This window comes from Labeo rohita, chromosome 1 (genome assembly GCF_022985175.1).
Source record: "Labeo rohita strain BAU-BD-2019 chromosome 1, IGBB_LRoh.1.0, whole genome shotgun sequence".
In the NCBI taxonomy this organism is placed as follows: Eukaryota; Metazoa; Chordata; class Actinopteri; order Cypriniformes; family Cyprinidae; genus Labeo; species Labeo rohita.
The window spans coordinates 27,338,924-27,363,758 of NC_066869.1; the positions used below are offsets into that span (position 1 = coordinate 27,338,924).

At 34.5% G+C, this 24,835-nt stretch overlaps 1 protein-coding gene across 2 annotated transcripts in view; it reads right to left on the reverse strand.

The window, feature by feature from the left end:
- Positions 1-24,835, reverse strand: part of epha6 (eph receptor A6) — a 134,820-nt gene that overhangs the window by 25,990 nt on the left and 83,995 nt on the right. For both annotated transcript variants that reach the window (XM_051108536.1, XM_051108527.1), the window contains exons 4-5: positions 19,486-19,641; positions 17,703-18,038 (exon numbers count right to left, since the gene is read on the reverse strand). In XM_051108536.1, coding sequence (XP_050964493.1) covers positions 17,703-18,038; positions 19,486-19,641 — 492 coding nt within the window. The remainder of the gene's footprint in view (positions 1-17,702; positions 18,039-19,485; positions 19,642-24,835) is intronic.

Genomic DNA, 24,835 nt, shown 5'->3' on the forward strand with positions numbered 1-24,835 from the left:
TATTCCATAACATTTAGTTTTTATATGCGTACCACTGTTTTGAACTGTGCTAGCTAATCATGTGCTGATTAGCATTTCTGAGCTGGGCTCAAAAGTATCTAAAATTGTCAGTACCATAATAGTCACTACCAAAACATTTGGTGGAGTTTCGTTTTTTTGGGTGTTATCCCATAAAATTGTCACTACCGAAACATGCCATCAGTGTAATCCTCATATTGTTCAGTCTCTTTCAGTCAGTATGTTACTGAATCCACATAATCCTCATATTTGGGTGAAATAAACAAAATCTCAGTACAGTTATGCATTTTTGTTGTATTTTAGTATGTTTTATTAGTGTTTTAGTTTGGTTAAAATTCTTTAATGTGAACATTACCGTCACTACCAAAAATGAAACACGGGATGTTTTGTCAAAAATAAAGAATATTGCATCATCAACTTAGATGATATGATAGTTTTTGGTCCAGGGTATATTCAAACTAATGAATCCTTAACTATGAAATCAGTATGATCAACTTTTACAAAGAAAAATTTGATTAAAAATACAACAAATCTCATAAATTACACTTGAAATACTGATAAAAAATGTGTTATTAATTTACTGTTGAACATTTTTTAATAAAATAGAAAAAAACAAAACAGTATAGACGTAAGCAAAATCTTAATAGGTCAATATAACTCTTCTAATTAAATTATTATTACAGTGTTTTGGTAGTGACAAATTTGGGAAGAAGACAAATATTCCAAAACCTTCTGAAAATACAATATGAGAATTAACTGCACAATCAGAAATGTGTACCTTAAATGTAAATGTGCATTATACAATTTGCATAGATAAATCATTTTGATTTGTTGACTTGAGTACTGTTTTTGTGTTAAGTTGTATCTGTTATGTTAAAATCATTCATGGACATTTAGTTTGCATTCTCTTTCTGTTTTCTTCCTGTGAATCTGTTCCCTTGGATACTCATAATTATCACCCTGCATGTGTCTTGTTTTGTTTCTTGTTTTCCCCTGAGTATATATAGCTCTTTGTTTCCAGAATTCTTTGTCAGTCCTTGTTTTAGCACGCTTTGTTACACTATTACGTTTTGCTTTCTTCTTTTAATGTTTCCTTCCTTTCAATTTAAACAATCTGTCAAAATCCATGACACTAAGCAAGCCTTAATGCCTCATTCAGGTTTACTACTTGTATCATTATTTATTTATTTATTTATTTATTTATTTTTTTTTGGCTGTATCATATAATTATTTTAAATGTGTCCAGTATGGGCTTTGAGTGTGAAATGATCACTGTCCTGAACTGACTTGCATAAAAAAGTAAAGTTCTTATATTTTTCATAGTTTTCCCTCAAGTTTTGTTTGTATAGCGATGTCACCATGATACCAAGTGACCAAAGAACTACCGGCATGTAAAATATTTGGAGTGACTCCTGTCAGTGCAGAATTGTGACGAATGCTGATCTACAGTGACATAAAGGTCACATGAATTCTGATATGACTGTTCAGACTGAGGTCACACTGCAAAATACTGGATCTGTTTCTGATTTAGGACCACATAAGAAAGTCGTTCAAATTAGAATCAAAAATAACAGTTTCCACGTGGTTTGTCCTGTTCACACTGTCATGGAAAAAAAAGTAGCATTCAATATTACATGTGAAGTTTATATTTTAAATGTTCTAAGTTGCAACTTTATCATTACAAATGATAAATTACTTTAAATTACTTTAACTTACATCAACAATGTTAACTGTCCTGCAAAGAGTTTCCAAAATAATAAATGAATATTTAATAAACAAACACACAGTGGGCAGAAGGTGTGCAGAATTTTATGAATGACAGGTGTTCTAGTTTTGCAGAAATCAGTGTAGTTGACAGTGCAGTTTCACGTGGGCCTGCTCATGGGAAATCACAATGAAATACAGAAACATCTGAATAGGCACAAACTGAGCAGGCTGGTTTCACATTTTCACAGACTAGAATCAGAAAGATGAAATCATTATAATGTCTGACAGGACTAATCTGGGCTTATTAAGTCGATAATTGCATATTAATATGCCATTTTGCCAGCGATATCAGTGGGCTAGCAAATAAATCTTCATTAGAGTTTAAACAGGTGATTGCCATTTCACTCTTACCGTCTGTGCTGTTGACAGAAATACAAGAATTGCAATCCATCCATCATCCTCTTAAATTCACAATGGAAAACAAAAACAGAAAGATTGGGGGAAGAAAGAGAGCGAGGAAAAAAAAAAGGAGAGAGAAAGACAGATGGCACCAAAATTGCAACAGTTCTTGCAGCTTTGTTCTACGATTCATTGACGATGCCCTGCACATATACATTAGCATTCAAACATTCAAACAATATGTGTGCAATCACCGTCAGCCTGCCACTCACTTGCGAAGACACAGTGCAGTTAACTCTCCATTATAAAGCCCTTCAGGGGAGTAAGAAAGCTCTGCTCAGTCTCAAGTGCTTTCAGGGCTGCTGTGGGGGTCAGAAGTCTGGATGTCTGTCTCTGTGTTCTGTGGCACACAGTCTGTCAAAATGGAGACAGTCACCCTCCTTTTTCCCCTTTCCCTCTTTCCTTGTCTCTCAATCTCTCTGTCTATCCCTGGGGGACAGAGAAGTGTCAGTGTGTGACTTTGCCCCTGCTCAGCTCAGTAAGATCTCTGGACATTCTGGCCAGCCTATATACAATACAAATATGCGTTCAAACTGTAATATTTAAAGGGGTCATCGGATGCCCATTTTTCACAAGTTCGTATGATTCTTTAGGGTCTTAATGAAATGTCTGCAAAATACAAAATAATTCCTCAGTGATCGGGTAAAACAACACCCTTTTTATCTAGTCAAAAACAGCTCTGTTCACAGCGACCCGTTTCGGTGCATGTCTCTTTAAATGATAATGAGCTACTGTTCACCCCGCCTCTCTCTTTTGGGTTTTGTGTATTTGTTGGCACGTTGTCATCAGAAACAAAACGAATCCACTGCATTCTCAGTGGCTCTGATGTTGGGAGAAAATGAAGACTATTATGTTCACTCTTACATCCAACTACAAAACACCTGCATTGCTTACGAGACATTATTATTATGAAATAGCCATTTTTGAAGAAGATAAGCGTGTACTTACGTAGTGTGAAATCACTGAAAATATAAAGGGTCACTAACTTAGTCAATTCTTTGATTGTTTTTTTCTTTTTTTTGTCGTATGGTGTGACATAGTAAAAATTAAGAAAGGAAAAAAAAAAAAAAAATATATATATATATATATATATACAAATAACATGAGAGACATGTATCCTCATTGTTAGACACTTCTTTTCATATAGTGTTATTTATTTAATATGAAATTATTATTAGCACCAATTTTTACCCATGACTTGTTAGACAATTTTAAGATAAACTGTGCTGTCATCTGTTCAAAACTGCTGAAAATTATACTATTTTAAGTTGAGTGATATTTATATCTCATCTATTACAGTACTGTTTATCTCAAAAGATATTTTGAGATAAAAACAAATCTGTGGTTGTCTTATGTACGTCACACCATAGGACATTACGTCACACAAAGGTCAGAAATGGTAGCTATTAAAGTACTTCTATTTAATTTTGAACATGTCAAAGGAGAAAGAGAGTTTAATTTTGATATAAACAATATCAACATGTTTTTTAAACAAAACAAATTAATTTTCCTCAACAAAATTCAGTCTCTTTCAGTCAGTATGTTACTGAATCTCTTCTAGCTCCCCTGCTGCAGGTGCGGCACAGCTACATATGATTGATATTCAAACTATATTCATTAAGACGTGAATGAATTTTTAAAACTATATGGCTACACTTTTTAATGCATCATTTTGATTCTATTTACTTTTTGCATCGTTCTCTTAGGATCCCGTTCCTTCTGGTGGATCCTTTTTAATATTCTGTCTATATTTCCGTGTCCTCTTTCTTCTACTAATTTCTCTCCCTCAAGTCTTTCTGTTTCAAAAACAAAGTATCACATTTTATACTTATTTTCCTGACACTTCATGACAACAGTACAAGTTTCCTGCTAAAACGTCAGAAAATAGTTTAACGTAATCACTGCATTTAAGAACATTTAAGTTATCAAAAAAGAATAAAAAGGAGTTAAACAAAGCTTATTTAATTATTATTTAATGCTTTTAAAGAGGCATTGTTCTATGGTGTGAAAGTACAGGCATTGCACCGGTGGACATTCTGTCACACCAAATGTCGTTTCAGCCTTTTGTGTCAATTAATGACCTTGCTATTCCGAGCTAACCTGTCATTAGCGGTTTGCAAGACACATTTGCATCATTTTCCATGATTATGTAGTCAAACGTACAATTTTTAATTGAAAAAATATATAAATGGTGTCACACCAAAGGACAACAAAACGTAACACTTTTGTAGTGGTTCCAAAAAAGGTAAATATTTGAACAATTCTAAAACAAAAATTGACCATGTGCACATGTCATGGGGCTTCACAGGGGGCTTCAGTGACATGACCATAAATGGGGTCCTTCAACTAATAAAAGTTTTTTCTTGAATTAGCCAGATATGGTGTCACACCAAAGGACATGGTTTTCAGAGACAAATGTCTCAAGTTCCTACACATTCAGAAATGACTGCCATTTACTAAAATAAACAATTATGCCAGAGGTATTTATTAACATTTTTTATGCTTTTCTTTTAATTTATAAAAGTTGTAAGTTATTGAACCATGCTTGAGACAGTCACACCATAGGACAATTTTAACATTTGGCTCAAAAATAAAAAAAAAATTCGAATAACACTGCAGCTTTTTTAAAACAGCTCCATGTAAGACAAAAGCAATGTTTACTGATTTACAGCAGTGGTCTCAAACACAATTCCTGGAGGGCCGCAGCTCTGCAGAGTTTATCTCCAACCGGCTCCAACTCACACGTACGTAATAGTTTCTAGCAATTCTGAAGACCTTGATTAGTTAGATTAAGGTTGGAACAAAACTGTGCATAGCTGTGGCCCTCCAGGAATTTGAGACCAATGATTTACAGCATTTTAAATAACGACAATATGAATTATATTCATTTTTATCTTGTGGGGCAGTGAAAATGCCATGTCACGTCAACAACCCAAAGAGTGATAGATTCTATTTACCCTATGTAAAAAACAGTATTTTCTTTGGAATAATAGTAGATATACTACAACTAGTATATATACTACAACTAGTGGCAGATATCTGCACCTCAATATTTTATATTATTTTATTTTGTTTTTCATATTTGTCAAGCACTGTTTGAATCAATTATGAAACTGGTCTAACTGATGAATGCACATACGCACATGCACACACAGCCCAACCCCCTGTCACTTATCTTTCCCCTACCCTTGATCTGAGGTGCTCCGAGACTCCCAGCTCTGTCTAAAACTGACAATGAAAGGCTCCGTTGAGGCCACTGTGGCTAAAAGCCCCCAAAACACACTGGGATGTAATGTTAAATAAATGACAAACGGCTCAGAGATGAGGGTCTTCGGTCAGTACTCAGGGGCCTGACTGTCTGAATCAGGGCAGCTTGAGGAAGTAGTGTAAATATCGCAGCATTAAAGAATCTAAATGGCCGTGGATCTAAATAAAGTAACAACATATGAGAGACTGCTGTCAATTGCTGGCAAGCAAAATGTAATAAGTTTCAATTCACCTGTTTTCCCTTTTTTTTATTAAAGCTGTGTACGGTTGAAATGGTGTGTATAGGAATTACAGTATCATAGAGCATTATTTGTCTTTTTTTTAATGCGCAGGCTCATCGCTAAAGTAGATTATGCCTGGCTGAGTAATTTTTTAAATGAGATTTGGCCAGCTAGTTTAATATCTTAGATTGCTATTTTATTAGTGTGGCTCTTATTGGTGACGTACAAAGCTTGAATAATTTAGGATTTTTTACACATTTTTCTTTATGAGAAAAGCTTTTATTGAATAACCTCTATATTTCAGTGCGACGGACGTTTTTATACCAGAGCATCTGAGAGTGGGACTTTCATCAAAATAACAGACGCTGCCTGAAATTGATTTGGTCTGAAATTCTACAGATAAGTATAGACAGATGAGAGAAAATGAGGCTATAGATATGGATGGGCAATCATACAAAGGCAGCAGAAATATAATTCCCTATATTTACAGATACTTTTTTATACAGAATTATTGCTGTGATTTGATTAGCCATATACGTTAGGACTGCTATGCTATTAGCATTTCAAACATTTACCAAGGTAAGGGACATGAAACATGAAAAACTTTCATGTTTTTTTCTTGCTGTTTTTTCCTGGATAGGGCCAGACCAACATAACCACTCAGATTACAATGAAAAACAATTAGATTAAACACAAAAGAAAACAAGCATCCAAAATGTATATATAAGCAGCCATGCTGATTTTAAGCAGATAATTACCACAGTTTTTTGTCACAAAATAAATGTATATATGATATTCCATTTTTTCAATTTATACATATATGGTTGCTACATATAATCATATAGAGCAGGAGTCCTCAAATTGGTGGTCTGTGACACATATCAAGGGGGTCCATTAAATATTTTTAGGTCTGTCTGTTTTCCACAATGTGCAAAATGCAAGAAAAAACAGCACCTAGTCATAAAAATGGAATTTACAGTATAATGCATGTTGAAAGTCTTGGATTTTGGCAAATCTTGAATGAATAAGTAACATAGCACTGTACACTAAATGAAATTGCTACACTGTAAAAAACAATCTGTTGGGTCAAATTAAAATAATTTGTAACCTGGCTGCCTTAAAATTTTAAGTTCAGTCAACTCAAAAAAAAGTTAATTCAACTTGAAATATTAAATTATACTAAGTGACAACTTAGATATTTGATTTGAATCAACTTAAAATTTTAAGGCAGCTGGGTTACTTACCCATCTGTTAAGTTTAGCAAACACAAATATCTAAGTTGTTACTTAGTACAACTTAACATTTCAAGTTGAATAAACTTATTTTAATTGACTGAACTTAAAATTTTAAGGCAGCAGGGCAACAAATTATTTTAAGCTGACTCAACAAATTGTGTTGTTTTATTTTTTACAGTGTATGGACTAGTGGCTGTATACATTAATGTGCAAAGAGGTGTTTTTTTTTTTTTTTTTTTTTTTTTTCATTATTCTCACTACACTGTAAAAAATAAAAGACAATTTGTTGAGTCAGCTTAAAATAATTTGTTACCCTGCTGCCTTAAAATTTTAAGTTCAGTCAACTAAAATAAGTTTAGTCAACTTGAAATGTTAAGTTGTACTAAGTAACAGATGTGTAAGTAACCCAGCTGAATTGATTCAACTCAAATATCTAAGTTGTCATAGTATAATTTAACATTTCACGTTGAATACTCTAAGAGTCACTTCATGAGCATGTTACCATTTAATTTGAGAAAAACTATCATATCATATCTCTCTCTCACACACACACACACACACACACACACACACACACACACACACACACACACACAAACTCAAAGGCCTTCATAATAACCAGTCAAAATAAAGTCTGCTTTAACTGGAAGAAATTTTGACAGAAACATATTACTATTGTACAGTAAAATCATCTCAAGGTAATAATAATAGCAATAATTCAATCATAATATAATCATTATAATTATTATTTATTTTCAAATAAATAACCACACTTGTTATGCAACAATTTGTTTGCCAAAAATTAAAGATATAGTTACATTTTCAATTGATTATAATAATTTTCGTCAACATTTTTTTTTTCCCTGACGAAAACGAGGCGATAATGAACTAAAGCTCATTTTGAATGACAGAAACTATGACAGAAACGAGACAAAATTGTTAAAGAGGGATGATTTGGGAAGAGATTCATTCAGAACGAATCTGCTGTGTGGTTAGGAGGTTAGATGCGTACATTTTAACTGTATAATAGTCTATTGACCTATCTGGAGGAACATAAGCAAACATACACTTGCTGAATGTCTCATAAAACGTTAAAAAATGTCAACATCTGGGAGTAAGTGAAGAGCATATATGGAAAATTTGCAGACGCAAGAGTGAATTCAATTGACTCTACGCACGATCACTTCCGCATTTGGTCTCAGTCAGCTCAGTTACATCCGGTGCAGCACCGGAAGCTGTTTTCGCTATTGCCGATAACTGTGTGAAAATGGAGCAGGAGAGGATGACATACTACACCCGGTGTTTACAAGAGATTCCCTTTATAACTTCCCTTTATACTATATGTAATACTTAATTATAAATCGCTGTGAAATTAATCTTATGAAAGAGTTTTGCCGCTAGTATACTTCGCTATAGAATGCGCTATGTGGAAGTAAATAGGCTGACCGGGATTCTACCGGAAATACGTCAGCAGCGTTCGTGCATAGAGTCATTTCGGCCCGGTTTTCTGAGCGGAGACACTGAAGCAGCACCTCTCACACAGCACACGAGCACTCTTTCACGTGGCATGAATGGAGAAATAGACACAAAATGATGTTGAAATGTCCGTTTTGAAGAGTATTCACGTAAACACAGTTGATTACGTCTTAAGTGAACAGAAACAGTTAGGAGAATATCAGACATGTATCAGTACATTGCATCTGTGCATTCAGTTTTAAAGGGACAGCATCCTAAATTAGTTGCTATTGTTCTATATATACATAAAAATTAAAACATTCCAATGACATCTGAGAGTACAAATTGTGACATGCTTAATCACTGTTATTATGTTAACCTCTTATATATATCATCATATAGATATTATTACCACATACAAATTTTATTTGACGAAAAATGTGTATTTTATATAAACCTTAAAATCTTCATCTACCCAAAGAATGTAAGTATGTGAAAATTATACAATACCACTCTTGATTTAGGGCAATATATGTCATATATTACATTTTCATAAGACAGTGTTGACTATTACCACTTGATCACAATTATATCATAGTAACAGTAACTTGCTACTATGTGAAAACTGTTATCATTATACAGCTTTAGAATACCCATTGGAAGAACAAAAATAGCTTGATCTTGTTTGATTTTCCCAGACTGGAAAAGGCTGGTCAGTTGGCTGGTTTTAGAGGGGTTTTGGGCACTTATCAGCTTTACCAGGCTAGAAGATCAGTTTAAATCAGAAAAACAGAAAAGCTAGGCTGATTTAAGTGGACATTTTTTACTTGTTTATTTTTTATTTCTTTGCAGGATTGGTGTGGGAAAAAGATTACATAACTACACTGTGGGAAAACAAAATATTAGCACCTCAAGAAACCGGTGGCAGCATTGGTAAGCTGTTTCAGAGAATGAGCCTGTTAAAAACCAGCACTGCTGGCAGAAATGGTTGTGAGCGAACGTGTATAAATGCCGGAGGACTCGGGGGGGTAAGTGTGTGTGTGCTTGTCTTGTCGGCCTGCCAATGTGTCAGCAAAGTGTGCAGGTACACATGGATCTGCATGCATATATCAATGTGTCCAAGCATGTGTGTGTGTGCGTGCTGTGTAATTGAGAGTTCCTCTGGCATTATGCAAGCCCACAAACACTCTGACACCATGCTTTTGACAATTCTATCCAGAGCCTAAAAATAATAAATAAATATATAATTCAGAGTTAGAAACTGCACAACATGTAGCCTCTCAGGAGAGAGCATTTACATTTCATACGTCTCACACACAAACTCATCCACTCTCCAGGAATGCCTCAAACACACATATCTAAAACATGCCATCCACCCACCTATCCAAAAGCAGCAGCGGAACAGAAACTGTGTTCAGCATTAATGTCTGTAGCACTTTCAGTTCTCCACTAGTATTTCTCACACAACATCTCAGTCTGACAGAACATTTGTGCTGTAACTCACTCTGACAGTGGGCTTCTCCTTAAAGACATGGCTGGGTCAAACAACACCTGCCAGCTCCAATATCGCTTTATGTTCACAATGAATTACTGGACTTTGTGTTGACCAAAAAAGCATTGAAATCTCCACAACAGAGCTTAATGCATTCACATTACTGTACAGTTGCATCATACTGTGAGCTTAAGCCCCTATTGGCTGAACTTTTTTAAAGCTGCAGTGTGTAATTTCTGTAACTTTAGCAGGACCAAACATAATTACACAAATGATGACAAAATGTTGTTTAAAACAAAACAAAACAAAACAAAAAAATAAAAAAAATAAAAACAGGCTTCGCAGGCATCAGCCATTATTTGGAAAAACAGGATGTAACATCCAAATATTTCTCACTGTCATTTTATTAAACATACTAATAATAATAATAATAATAATAATAATAATAATAATAATAATAATAACAATAATAATAATAACAATAACAATAACAATAATAATAATAAAAATACAAATAAATAAAATAAAGAAAATATATAAACTACATAGATATAGTTAATAAAAATCAGAAAACACAACAAAATAACTATAACTTTAACTAAAATGAAAATGAAAACATAAAAAAAAATAAAAAAGGTATTTAAAATATTAATTAAAAACTATAATAGCATCTCAATGCTAAAATTGCACTGTCCCTGCCACAATGTTGCTGTATTGCTGTTTAAACTAATTTAAATTAATAAAGCTTTGTTTTCCCCTATACGTTAGAATTTAATTTATTATTAATTTTTATTTAATTTAGTAAAAAATGCAGCCCCCCAAAAACTGATTAATTTTAATCTGACATCTTTACTAATCTTTGCCACTATTCTTCTACTGCGAAAGTTACTAAAATTCAGTATGAAAATGTTTTTATTATTATTTTACAGAAAAGTAAAGGTCAAAGTAAGTAATGTGGTTTATTTTTACATAAATGGCGATGGAATATTATTTCACCCATATTTTGACATTTTATTTTCACAAAAGTTATTTTAAACATTAAAGTAGACACTTTACTTCCATTAAATATGCTTTCTATGCATATAAAATCACTTTTGTGACAGCATTTTGACTACAGCATTTATTAATCTTAGTTACTGTCAATTTCAACATTTACTAATGCATTATTAACCCTTTCACGCGTACGATCACACCGGTGTGATCATTCTTGGCTGGTCCCTGGAGCGTACGATCACACCGGTGTGATTCGAACGTTCAGCGCGTCACGTGATCAACCGCTGAATTCAAATCTGCTTTGGCGCTTTGGCTGGCGCTGAGCCAGATCGGACGCGCTGAGCGCTTGTCATATTATCCCAACTATTCCATGTTTTCAACCATATAATGCTTATTTTCCAGACATAGGTTCCAGACATTTACATACACATACGTCCTAGTAAAACGATGCATTTATAGTTAGCAAAATACACGCCAATGTCTATGGCAGCGGCAATAATGATCCTTACAAATGTTATCTGACGACATGTTTCATTGATATCATATACACACTGTGTAGATAACTATAAAGTTTACTCTGCTTTTCTCCAAGCTCACCAGAGACTTACTTTAATGTTTTTCGGGAGGAGAGGATGAATTTGCGTTTTGTAAATCCCACAGCTCGGATTCAGCGCGAACTAACATGGCGGCGCCCATCACTCGGCATAGATCAACTAACACGCTCATTATAAAAGTGTTTAAACCTCCAAATACATTTACTTGCACATATTTCAGAATCGGAATATCAGATATTTCATAATACAGTGAGCACGTTTGTGAATATTAATAATAAAAAGGGAAAAACTATGTAAAAGTGATACATGTGTACTACAGCGCTATGTGGCTGCGTCACGTGACAAACACAACGCGTCGCCATGGAAACAATAAGGCTATACGTTCTAAATAACGGTCGCCTAAAAAAACTCACTCTGGGGGCTCAGCTAGAATATTTTAAACTCACGTGTGAAAGGGTTAAAATCAAACTTTGTGCTTGTCAACATTAGTCATGCTCTGTCAACTAACATGAATGAACAATAAACAACTGTATTTTCAATAACATTAAAAAAGATGAATGTTAAAGTACTGTAATAAATGTATTGTTTCTTTGTTTGTTCATCTTAGTTAATACCTTAACTAAAGTTAAATAATGAAACCTTACTGTGAAGTGTTATCATTTAAATCCAAAATAGGATGTCTCCTCTTTGAACCATATACAACAAAACAAAACAAAACAAAACAAAACAAAAAAAAAAAACACCTTGACACCTTGTGCATTGACCTCAAGGCTGTTGTTTCACTAACCACTTCAGGTCAGCAGGGGCTCACAGAGGGAAAAAGAAGTTTCAGATCTATTAAACATCCTTCAATCACTGTGTGAGAAGCTGAGGGGCTGTTTTTTTTTTATGTAATATTAAAGTCTCTGAGTGGCAGGGAGAGTTCACCATTAAGGCTTGTTTGGATCTCTTGAATCATGACTCTTCGGCTCAACCCCCTGCATAGCAACAGCCTCTGGCCTTCTCCAGCTCTTTCTGCTCATTAATACTGCACTGGTTCTGGTTAGTATGGGTGGGGGAACTGGAAGGTTGTTGGCCCCTTGCCCCATCATCATCCTTGTGGGATTTTTTGTGGAAGTCCAGCCCAATCCCACAGTCACTACCCTCAAACCCGACCTCTATTAACATTTGATGTAGGGCTAAATAGACACCGGAGAGCAAGATCTGCTGTACTGCAAATGATACTGAGTTATACTGTAATGAGTTCTGAGTTTTAACTTCAGCTACTGAGCTCTAGAGATCATGTGTTTCATATATGTTTATAGCACTAAGATAGTTTATACATACTGTTCTGTGAGGTTTGTCATTATTAAAGCTCAAATTCAATATGCCATTGAATATGGCAATACAGTTATACAGTGAATCATGATCATCTCTGCTCACATTGATCTAAACCTCTATGAACTATATACACAGAATCACAGTATTGAAGTAAGTTGCATTTATATTAAAGAATCAGATCTTTCAAACAGTTTAAGTAAACAATAATGGGATTTTGGACACGTTCTGGCTGTCAAATCTTTTGGAACATGTTCAAAATTAATTTGATAAACTAGACTTGTGTTTACTCTGTTTGATACCTTGTTATCTAGATCAGGACTTTTCAAAAGGGGTTTGACCAATTTGATCTCAAATATCTTGATCTCAAAGATCTTAAATATGTTAAACAAAATACAATGTTAGGCTATCTTCAGCCACATTTAAACAAACAAAAATAAACGAACAAACAAATGCAATTACAGTTGAGGACAAAAGTTTACATACACCTTGCAGAATCTGCAAAACTATTTTACCAAAATAAGAGGGATCATAAAAAATGCATGTTGTTTTTTATTTTATTATTGACTTGAATAAGATATTTCACATAAAATACGTTTACATATAGTCCACAAGAAAAAAAAAAAAAAGTTAATAATAAAAATGACCTGTTCATGAGTCCCTAGTTTGTCCTGAACAGTTAAAGTGCTGTTTTTCAGCATTTGTGTGTATTCGAACCCTTTCCAACAATGACTGTATGATTTTGAGATCCATCTTTTCACACTGAGGACAACTGTGGGACTCATATGCAACTATTACAGAAGGTTCAAACGCTCACTGATGCTCCAGAAGGAAACATGGTGCATTAAGAGGTGGGGGATAAAACTTTTTGAATTTGAAGATCAGGTTAAATTTAACTTAATTTGTCTTCTGGGAAACATGTAAGTATCTTCTGTAGCTTCTGAAGGGTAGTACAAAAAGAAAAAAAAAAACATCTTTTATGTGTAATATCTTATTCAGGTCAGTACTAAATAAAAAATAACATGCATTTTGTATGACCCTCTTATTATGATAAAATAATAACATTTTGCAGATTCTGCAAGGTTTTGCAAACATGTCTGACATACAAATATGATGCGACATAAACAATACTTTATAAAGCTTTGTTTGTTTACATCACGCTGCGTCTCTCATTATGAAAATGTTTCGGATACCACAATCAAAACTTTGACAGCTGTGACAGTTTGATTCATCCTCATTATGCAGAAAACAAAAACATTTGTGTTAACATTTGTGTGATCAGAAAGTAAAGAAATGCTCATGTTACTTCACTGGCCAATGGAGCAAACTGTGGTATTGCAAGATGGCGGCCGCCTTTTTTCTTTAAAACTGTTACATTAATTGTGTTTATTTTATATATATATACGTGTGTGTGTGTGTGTGTGTGTGTGTGTATATATATATATATATATATATATATATATAAACTTTTAATTAAAGTGGAAATCATTTGATGTAGAATCCCTGCTCTAAATGATATTTATATATTTTGAAATTCATACTATTATAAGTTTATGCTGTAGAAGCTACTGAGTCAGTTAGCTTTACTAACTTTACTAGCTTTACTTGTTGTTGTGGTGTTGTATCCAAAATATAGCGTTTTTCATGTGTATGCAGATATTTCATGAGATGATGTTGTGTTTACGGAAGAATGAGGAAAAAAAAAGATTGGATAGGGAAAGCTCTGTCTCCATGTGGAAGGGGCCTAGGTTTTTACCTTTTAGAGCAACTGTATGTCACTATAAAACTGCTCTGAATATTTTCAGATGCTATATATACACTGTGCAGCTCAATTTCTTTCCTATGCTCTGTCTTCTTCCCTCTCTCTCCACAGGTGGTAGATTGAAGACTTGAAGGATGGGTGGTGTGAAGCTCTTCACTGTGATTACAGCTCATGAGGCAGATTGATCATATCAATCAATCTTTCTTCCTCACTGACACTAATGCTGATGAGCCTCCCTGTCTTTACAAAGAATAAAATGACCCTACCAACAGAGTGTAAGACCACCTGGTCCAAATGTGACTTCTAACCTCTCACACGTCTCTACACATAAAATCATTCATCATGCTGCAGTACTTCATGCAGCCAATATACTTCACACTGTTCCTTTGAAGGAAACATCTGGATAAGCCAAAGGTGAGGAAACAGTTGAATTGCTACATTTTACCAAAACACAAACCAGTGAAGCTGAAGCACAATCCAGTCAGTGAATTATCAGTCAGAGCACAGGAAATGGGCACACACAGAGAAATTGATAAATACGGTGTGAGAATAGGTCCTGAGAGTCGAGAGAGCCGTCCTGTGGAGACTCGGGCAGATTCTAATAATGAAGTTTGGCCATATCTGCGGATACAGCAGCCAGATAGAGGAAGACAGCAGGCTTTTAGATAAAGCTGCATGTCTCTATTAGTGTGAAACTGAGCTTAGGCCAGGAGACATCCCGCATTTGATGTGCTGAGACAATGCCTCTCCAGGATGAAATGAAATTTGCAGTTATCATCATTATCATGATGAACGATGAGAGTCTGGCCAGGATGGCAATAGTTATGAATACCTTGTGCCAATGTTTTTTTTTTTTTTATAAACTGGGAAAGCATGCTAGCAGATCTATTGCTCATAACATCAGAAGACTGTAACCAGTCAAGACTGTTTGAGATTACCTACAAACTGGAGCAATACATATGTCTACCGTTCAAAAGTTTTGGGTCGGTAAGATTTTCTTTCTTTTTTTATGTTTTAGTAAGAAGTGTCATATGTTAACTAGTGCTATATTTATTTAATCCAAAATAAAACATAAAAATAATATTATTAAATATTTAATAAAATAATTTGTACTTTACTATATTTTAAAATGCCTTTTATTCACGTGAAGATGAATTTTCAGCATCATTATTCCAAGTCTTCATGATCCTTCAGAAATCATTCTAAAATGCTGATTTGTTGCTGAAAAAAATATCTAAATATTATCAATGATGACAAATGTTTTTTTTCAAGATTCACTGAAATTAATAGAATAGGAAAAAATATATATATTTGAAATAGAAATCTTTTGTAACTTTATAAATGTCTTGCTATATCTGTTGATTGATTCACTGTATTCTTGCTGATTAAAAGTATTAATTTCTTTTAAAATTTTAATGACTTTTATCTTTTAAACAGTAGATATAATATAATAACAGTAATATAATACAATTAATATAATATAATATAATATAATATAATATAACATAACATAATATAATATAATATAATATAATATAATATAATATAATATAATATAATATAATATAATATAATATAATATAATATTCATTCATTCATTTATTTATTATTTTTAAAGTCATTTTTAATAAATACTTTTCCATGAACTGTTGGAAGACAGTTTCGGTTATCCTCCTATAAAGCTTTCCTTATACTATACCAATTATAACTATAACTTTATAATTAATGTGTCAGCTTTTTTCTTTATTAATGTATCATTTTTAGTGCATCAGAATCATATTAAGATACATATTTAGCTCATTCCTATCCCTGATAGCACACGTACATCACAGATATGTCTATTTGACGTCTGCATTTACATCTTGAAAAAGTATTTTTTAGATTGTTTGCTCATCTGCAATATGTCTATAGGACATATCCTATCAAATGTCAATTAGACCTCTATTAGACATCTTTAAGATGTTTATGATTTAGAATGTATGTAAATCTTACAGACGTCTGTCAGATGTCAGCAAATACTTTCCAGATCAAGTGATCTTTAACAGACAACTTACAGATGTACGTGTGCTATCTGGGATATTTCTGGGATATTTTCTATAATGTGAACTTGTCTGTGAGCATGGGCGACATTAAGGCCTGGTTCTACGGGGGTACTAGATGGTGCTAAATACCCTCAAACAAACAAACAAAAAAAAGGAAGCTAAAGATCTTTGCAGTGCTGAACAATGTAGCCAATCACAGACATATATGTTGATTTCTTAAACGCAGTGGCCAATCAGAAACGTTTTAGTTTGTCAGAAGTCACTCACCACTGAAACCGCCAGAGTTTTTATTAAGTGCAGTTCTGCATGCTCATGACTCATCTTACAACTGAGTGCAGATGCAATGTAAATGAGATTCATTGTGCAGTTTAGAGAGCTTCATGATAACCGAACTTTGTGAGATCGCAATGACCTAAGATGACTGACATAATAAAGGGATAATAAAGGTATGTATGAAATTTTTCATTTTTGGACACATAGATGCAAAGTTTTGTAAATGACATATGTATATATATGGGATGATGGCCCTGGCCAAACTTCCACAGACAGCGCGTCCTGACCGAGATCTAGTTCACGGACCAAAAGCATACGTAAACTTTATAGAGCTCAGGACATATCAACCAGTAATTTAATTTCCAATAACAGACAACAGAAAGTTCAGAAATGAATGGTAGTCTATGCGATTTATGACAGAATATAGTCTCACATCTTATCATTTATGTTTTTCTTGGTAACAATGATTTAAAACGGACACAATTCAAGTGACATGGGAAAAAGACATGGAAAACTTTAATGAACGTCAGAAAAGAAGCATGGACGTTTCTGGTTAAAAATGAAAAGCCATTATAACGGGAAGCATCACCATTCAAATCAGCAGCAAGAGTCAAAGCTAGTCCGGAGTTTAGTAAACTTTGGCAAACTCTCAAAAGTTATTTTTGACAGTGCTGTATTGACTTTGATACGTTGCATACAACAGGGCATTGTTTTGATGCTTACATCCAAAAAAGATTTTTCCTTTGCCCTTTTTTTTTTTTTAAGCTTTTTTTTTGGTCTCCCCTGAATCAAGAATCAAATTGCGGCCATGTCTGTGAGCATATCATTTCAACATAAAAAGGCCAAGAATATCAATGATCAGCTGTTTAGATCAAGTCAGTTCAAAAAAAAAAAAATCTCTACTCACCAGCCTGCTCTGTGCTGACGGTGATATTGGCAAGCTGTCTTTCAGATCTGCCCAAGCCCGACACTCCGTTCAGAGCCTCGATTTGGAATGTGTAGTTGGCATGCGCCACAAAGTCCTGAACCACTACAGAGGTGCTTGTGAGGCCCGTGGGTTTGGGTATGAAGCGCACGTTGCCATTGCATGGCTCGCAGGCCTGGCCATCAGCGCCGCATCGAAAACAGAAGACATTATAGGTTACATCCTTCCGACCACCTGTGTCGCTGGGCGGAGTCCACTCCAGAAAGAGGGCGGTCTCATTGATGTTAAAAACCAAGTTTCGAGGAGAGGAGGGCGGTCCTGAAAGCAGAGACACCTGACTCATTAGCAACCGCAATTATCATGCTGACAGAAATCCATCTGCGAGAGAGAAAAAAAGCCTATTTGCGCAAAATATTATGCAGATTAACAATTTTTATCTTTTTTGCATATTCATTAAGTAATGAATCCTGCTCAAGCTTTAAAAAAAATCACACAAGAGCATTTGCCGTCTCTCTTTCACTCTGGTTTTGCTGATATACAAATGTCTCTGCTCTACTACCCTGGTTCTGCTTCCTATAGAATGCCGGCTCAGAGCCAGATACAGGGTAGTCTGCGTTTATCTGCTGTTTCCCAGACCCTGCTAATGATGATAATGAGAATATGTCCTAGACATGATTATCATAGTTAATGATAATTGCACCCACTCGTGAATAACAAGGAAGTAATTATTCCTCCTCTCCTGTTTTTAATGCAGATTGCTGCTGGTGTTGAAAAGATTGAGTTTGGTGAATAATTTGAGCAAGCGCGATGGGGGGCAGAAGGAGGGAATGGGAAGAGGACGATGAAGCAGAAGACTGAAAGAACCAGAATTCTGATCGATAGAATCAGAAACAATACGAGGAGAAAGAAACAAAAAAGACAATGAGAATGATGAGAGAGTCATTATGACTATTTTTGGCACTTATTGTTCATCTTTAGTTTATCTTTCTTAATTACTTCTTAATTAATTCCTTTTAATTTAAATCTCTTGATTACTTTTGACTGAATTTTATCCTTTCAATCTTAATTTATATATTTATTTTTCATTTGGCAAACTAAAACTGGTGCCATTAAAAATGTTCACATCTCCTTTATCACACCACTGACTCAGTCCCTCTCACTTCATACAAACACAGCTGGAATCTTCTGCACCACAGTTATAGATGGTATTGAAAATGACCTTGGAGGACTTCAATATTAATATCGTTGTAATATAGTTTTAGTGTTCGTCTTGCTGCTAGGATGATCAGATCACACGCTGATAATACTGGATAGACTCTGGCTTGTGTGAAACTGCTTAAAGGCATAGTTCATGAATTTGTTTCTTCATAGGAACAGATTTGGAGAATATAGGCAATGGATCCTCTGTAGTGAATGGGTGCCGTCTAAATGACAGTTCAAAGCTCTGATAAAAAACATTACAATAATCCACAAGAAATCCAAACGACTCTGGTCTATCAATTAACATCTTGTGAAGTGAAAAGTTCAGACCATTTCTACTGTTTTCACTTGTAAAAGTTTTTATCATCTATTTAGACTCATTATTACGGCACCCATTCACTGCAGAGGATCCATTGGTTGTGTAATGCTAAATTTCTCCAAATGAAGAAACAAACTCTTGCCACCACTTTAAAAATACAAATACGTTGCTTTGTCGTTGTATTTAAAGCACACTGAAAAAAATAAAATGGGACAAGAATGAAAACAGAGCAGTAGGCTGACTAACGTGTGCAGGCCATGGTGGGAGGGTCCTTGCTGGCTCTGTAGTAGCTCTTCTCGCAGTGACACTGTGCTGAACCCTCTGTGTGGCTGGAACTGTGTGGGGGACACTTTGAACATTTGATGTTTCCTGCAAAAGCTTTGTAGAACCCTGGTCTGCAAGCTGTGAAGAAAACATAAGAGACAAGTTAAGGCTGTGCATTCTAGGATTTATTGATCATACAAATTTAACTGAACTATTCAACTGGATTATACAGTATGCCATGTATTTAATCAAATAAACAAACAAGCAATAACTAAATATATTCCTATTTAATGAAAACAGAGAAGAAGCCTTTTGAACAAAAAGGCTGGGGGTCTGCAATCCACTGGGAGTCCACAGCAGTACTGCAGGGGGTCCACCAATTAATGTTTGATCACTAATAAACAAAAGCAAGTAAACAAAAGTAAAAGCAACCTCAGATTGATATAAAAGAGATCTTATGACTCAAAACTGTCTTGTTAGTCTAAAAACAGCTTATATTGAAGGCAGTCTGCCAAAACGACAAATTGTGGAAAGTGCTGCTTTATGATGTAATAGTGTGGCTAAACACCACCTCTGAAGAAGAAGATCAACACCTGCTTCTACATCACATGCGCCCACCGATTCGCGCATGTAGCGTAAATAATAAGAGAGGCAAATACAGGTCTCCACAGAAACTAAATAATAAAGGCTCTGAATACAAGAAGGCACTGTACAGTGCCAGCTTTTGGAAAAACAGTCTTTGCATTTCCTTCCTTCTGATCCCAACATTAGGGAAGAGCGGATGAACTTTAATTTTAATGAAGTTCCAGACTGCGTCAGAGAGAACTTGGTCCTTTGTTCATTTTACCCTGGATTTTTAACAAACAAGGCACAAAGCAGGTTTTTCAGAAAGATTGAAACTAAAAGACAAAGCTGAGCCGACTATTGGATCCGACACACAAGTGTAAGTAACTGTTTTTACTATGTGGTCACTATTGCTTTGTCTCTTATTACAGATTGTTTGATATATACTGAGTATTTATGTGTCCATTTATGAAGAATGTAGGCTGTCAAACATACACAACTGTTAGCCAATCAAACCAGTGGGTGTTTACTTTTGGGTCTGCAATCCAACACATCTTTTCAAACCGAGCATTCTGATGTGGGGTTCAAAACAGACAGAAAATAGCCTATTACTTCTAAATGAAGTTTTTTGATGTAAAAATCTTAATAACATTATACATGGACTTCAGAGAACAGTACAAATTAATAAAAAAGGCAGTCCATGAACCTTTTAAGAAACAAAACATTCACTATGCAATTTAGATAACTTTATTGATTCTTAATGGAACATTACAAGATCGTGAACTGAGATGAGAGACAGCTGTTTAGTGATTTTAAAGTGACCAGCCTTTTTTCTTCTCAAAGCTATATAGCTAAAATCTGTTAAATAAAAGTAATGTTTTTTCATGCTGCTAGGATCAACAGCCAATTACATGCTGAAAAGTTTTAACAGTGACCTCTACACATAAATTGACATGTATAAAATTATAATTTTATAATTATAATTGTACTTAAAATGTGAATTTTTAATAAACTTGAAGCTAAAATTCAATTAAATGTAAATGTCCATCTGACAAGTAAAATTAAAATGTATAACTCTGCAATAATTTACAACAACAGCAAACAACTAATGAATTGAGATTTTTACGTCAACATGTTTGTTATGATGCATACATGCATCATTATGATGCATTTTAACAACACAACAAATATACAGGCAGTAATGCAGGTGCAACAACAATAACGTGCATAGGCCTGATCTACTATCTTATTATACATATAATATCATTAATTCTTAATCATAAAATGGTTAGTTTCTATTAATATCTAAGTCTATTTGATTAATATGTAGCTCTGCTTTACACGTTGTGTATTAGGGGTCCTTGCCCTGAAAAATGTTGAATATCCCTGCTTAGACCTTTAATATATTGTATTATTTATAGGATAATACACATGCACACTACCAAGTTTGGGGGCAGTAAGATATTTTTAATTATTTGTATTATTTTAATATAAAAATACTTCGTACACATGGGTTGAGAACTGCATCACAGGAATAAATTGTATCTTAAAATATATTATAATAAAAAAAAAAAATATATATTTTAAATTGTAAATGCATTTCACAATATTATTGTTTTCGATTTAAAAAAATGTCTCTCTGTGTTGAAGAATCTTCTTTTAGAAACATTAAAAATATCTAACTGACCCCAAATTTTGCATGGTAATGTATAACAATCCTCTTTTTAATCATGTTCACACAAGACTCATAGCTTTCCCTATATGATAAATGAATTATTTTTATATTATTTAATTTATTGCTGGTACACACATGCAGACAAATATCCCTAAATGGCCAGTTAAAATATAGACATGTACTGTATAAGGCAGATAAAATGTGAGGTAATGTTTTCAATCTTTAACTACCCCATCAGTCTCCATGGAACTGGTAGCTTAAGAGATACATTAAAAGCTTCTCCTTCTTCCTCTCTCTGTCTCTCTCTTTCTCTCCAGTGTGCAGTATAACTCATTTGATCTTTTCTATGCTCCAAACCATAGCAGCTCTTAAACACTCCCAGTCTTGGACTTAGACTCCACACTGAAAGACTCGCCAAGGCCCAGGAGAGCAGCCAGACGAGACTGAGTTAAGTGGTACACACACAAGCACACATACTTACACACTTCATAGATGTAAGATAGCAGATCTCTTTCTGTAGTGTGTCTACCTCTTTCTCTCTCTCTCTCTCTCTCTCTCTCTCTCACACACACATACACATACACATACACATACACACTAGTTTTGCTCTTATTTAAATTTGCTCCTCAGAGGTTGGTAATTCTCCATAGCCACAACATTACAGGCATTGATCTGTTTCTCTCTGACTCCAGACACCTTCTCCAGTAACAGGGCCATTCCCGAAGAGCTTCCCCAGCAGCCTTTCGTCCTTATTGTGATGCAGAGAAACAAGTTGTGTGTGCAGGACCTCTGTTAGCATCTTTTAAAATCGGTATAGGCGTTTGGCAGCTTTCCTAGCAAGGAAAACAACTCCAATGTATAAATCATTAATGAGGGCTCTTACTTTTATTTAGATCTGTTGTAAACAAAGTCAACTTCTATTTTACAGAAAATGCAGAGCATATATTATGGAAGTGTCAATACGACAAGCAGTCAAACAAATAAGCCACCATCCAGATCTGAGAAAAAATTATCTTTCATGATTTGCACATTATGAAATGCGAATCGCAACCCAGTTTACTTTCACAATAAGACATATTTTGAAGTGAAACAGGATACATGCATAGGTGAAAATGTAGAGTGGGTCTTTTATCTTATGGAAATTGATTGGAAAAGTGTGCATTACATTCCAGATAGAACCAGGTGGTTAAAAGCTAAAAGTGGTGCATGACGTCAACTGAAAAGTAACAACTTTTTAGAGAAAGAGTTAGTTATTATATTTTGTAAAACAATTTCTTAATTCAAAAAACACAAATATTGAATATCGTTTAATAAAGATGTGCACTAAAAGACACCCTAAAAAGTCATTAAAATTACCATGACAGTGGCATCCACTTCTCAAATTATATGTTGTGTCTCTGTGATGAAAATTACAGTGGTGGAAATTATATTTGAAACATTTTGGAACAAAAAGCTCTACTCACATCTCTTGTTGAGGTTAATTTCACAGCCAGCTTTTTACACAAAATTAAAATATATTTTCACACTTTTTGCACTAAGTGCAAACAGTGTGCTTTGTTGGCAGAGGCCATTTACACTAATTCCGCCAACCAGTGTGTGATTGTGGTAGTCAACACTACAAAAGACAACTGCCCAAAGTCAACTCCATTGGCACAGATGGTAAAACGTGTCAAATCAGAAAATTTCCACTCAAAAGTGTGTACTTTTTCTTCAACAAAAGAGTACATACTTTAAGGGCGTAGTATAAGTAAGCACATTGGGACGTAGTCTCGCGTAGCCAGACCTTCAGACTGACGGCTGAAGGTCTGGAATTCATAGCAGCTTTCTTTGGCCAAGGCCCGCCCATAAGGCCGTTTGACCGACATGTCAAACAACCAATCACAGTTCGTTTCGTTTAGCGTCACGTTTCGGGGCGTGGAAATGTCCCCACAACAACAGACCGGCTTGCAACAAGTCAGTCAGCATAGAAAATCTCCTGGACATCTCTTAAAGAGTCTATGCCGTGAACCTCGCATACTTTTGAGAATCCTACGTTTAGCTGATCTTGATAAATGCTCATTGTCACTCATGTAAACACAACAGTTTTTCTTCTGCAATCACACGTCTGCGCTTTGTTTCCCGGCGGACCGAAAATAAACGCGACACTCGCGTCCCCCCGGAAATCCGATAAAATTCAACCAATCAGATGACGACTTCGACATTCCTGAAGTGTTTCCAGTTAAGTGTACCATATGCATCAGACGTTTAGCCAACGTTCCGTGGGCGTGACGTCTGAGGCTGAGACTAATTGGGACGCAACATTAGTTCTTGAATGAATCAGCCCTTTTGAACGAATCGAATGAACTAAGACATTTACTGCCACCTGCTGGCAGATTTAGTTTCTTATTTAGAGTATCATTCCAAAAAAAAAAAAAATAGTAGTAACAAAAAAATAAATAAATAAATAAAAATCTTCATTTACTTACCCTCATGTTGTTTTAAACATTTCTTTTGCGAAACATAAAGTATTTTGAAAACTGTTGGTAACAAAGCTGTTTTGGTTACCAAGACTTTCATTATATGAAGAAAAAAATACTAAGATGTTTCTCAAATTATCTTTTTTCTGTGTTACATAGTTTACGTTAAGCCGTTACAGCCTAAATGTTTATGTGTAATGAATTTTATGTTGAATCAAATCAAAAATATTTATTTCTAAAGTTACAATTTGTAATGCCTACTTGATACTTTCTCATTTAATACAAAAACAGCTTTAAATAATCCTTTGTGGGTATTTATACAGTCAAATTTATTTTGCGATTAATTAGATTAATTAATCGACACATCAAGTAATTCATTAGATTAAAATCTGCAATCGGCTGATAGTCCTAGTTTTTTGTGATACTTGACACTGCTGAGAAGATATACGATTTTGGTCATATCACTCACCCATATATATTATAGTTTTTGTTGTTTGATGTGACATTTGATGACTTGTGAAAATAAAATGTCATGTATGTGAATAGTGTGGAATATTTATACATATATGAATATAATGAATATAATATATTCACATGACTTATGATTTTCATAGTTTAAGATTGAAAGTGTGTGTCT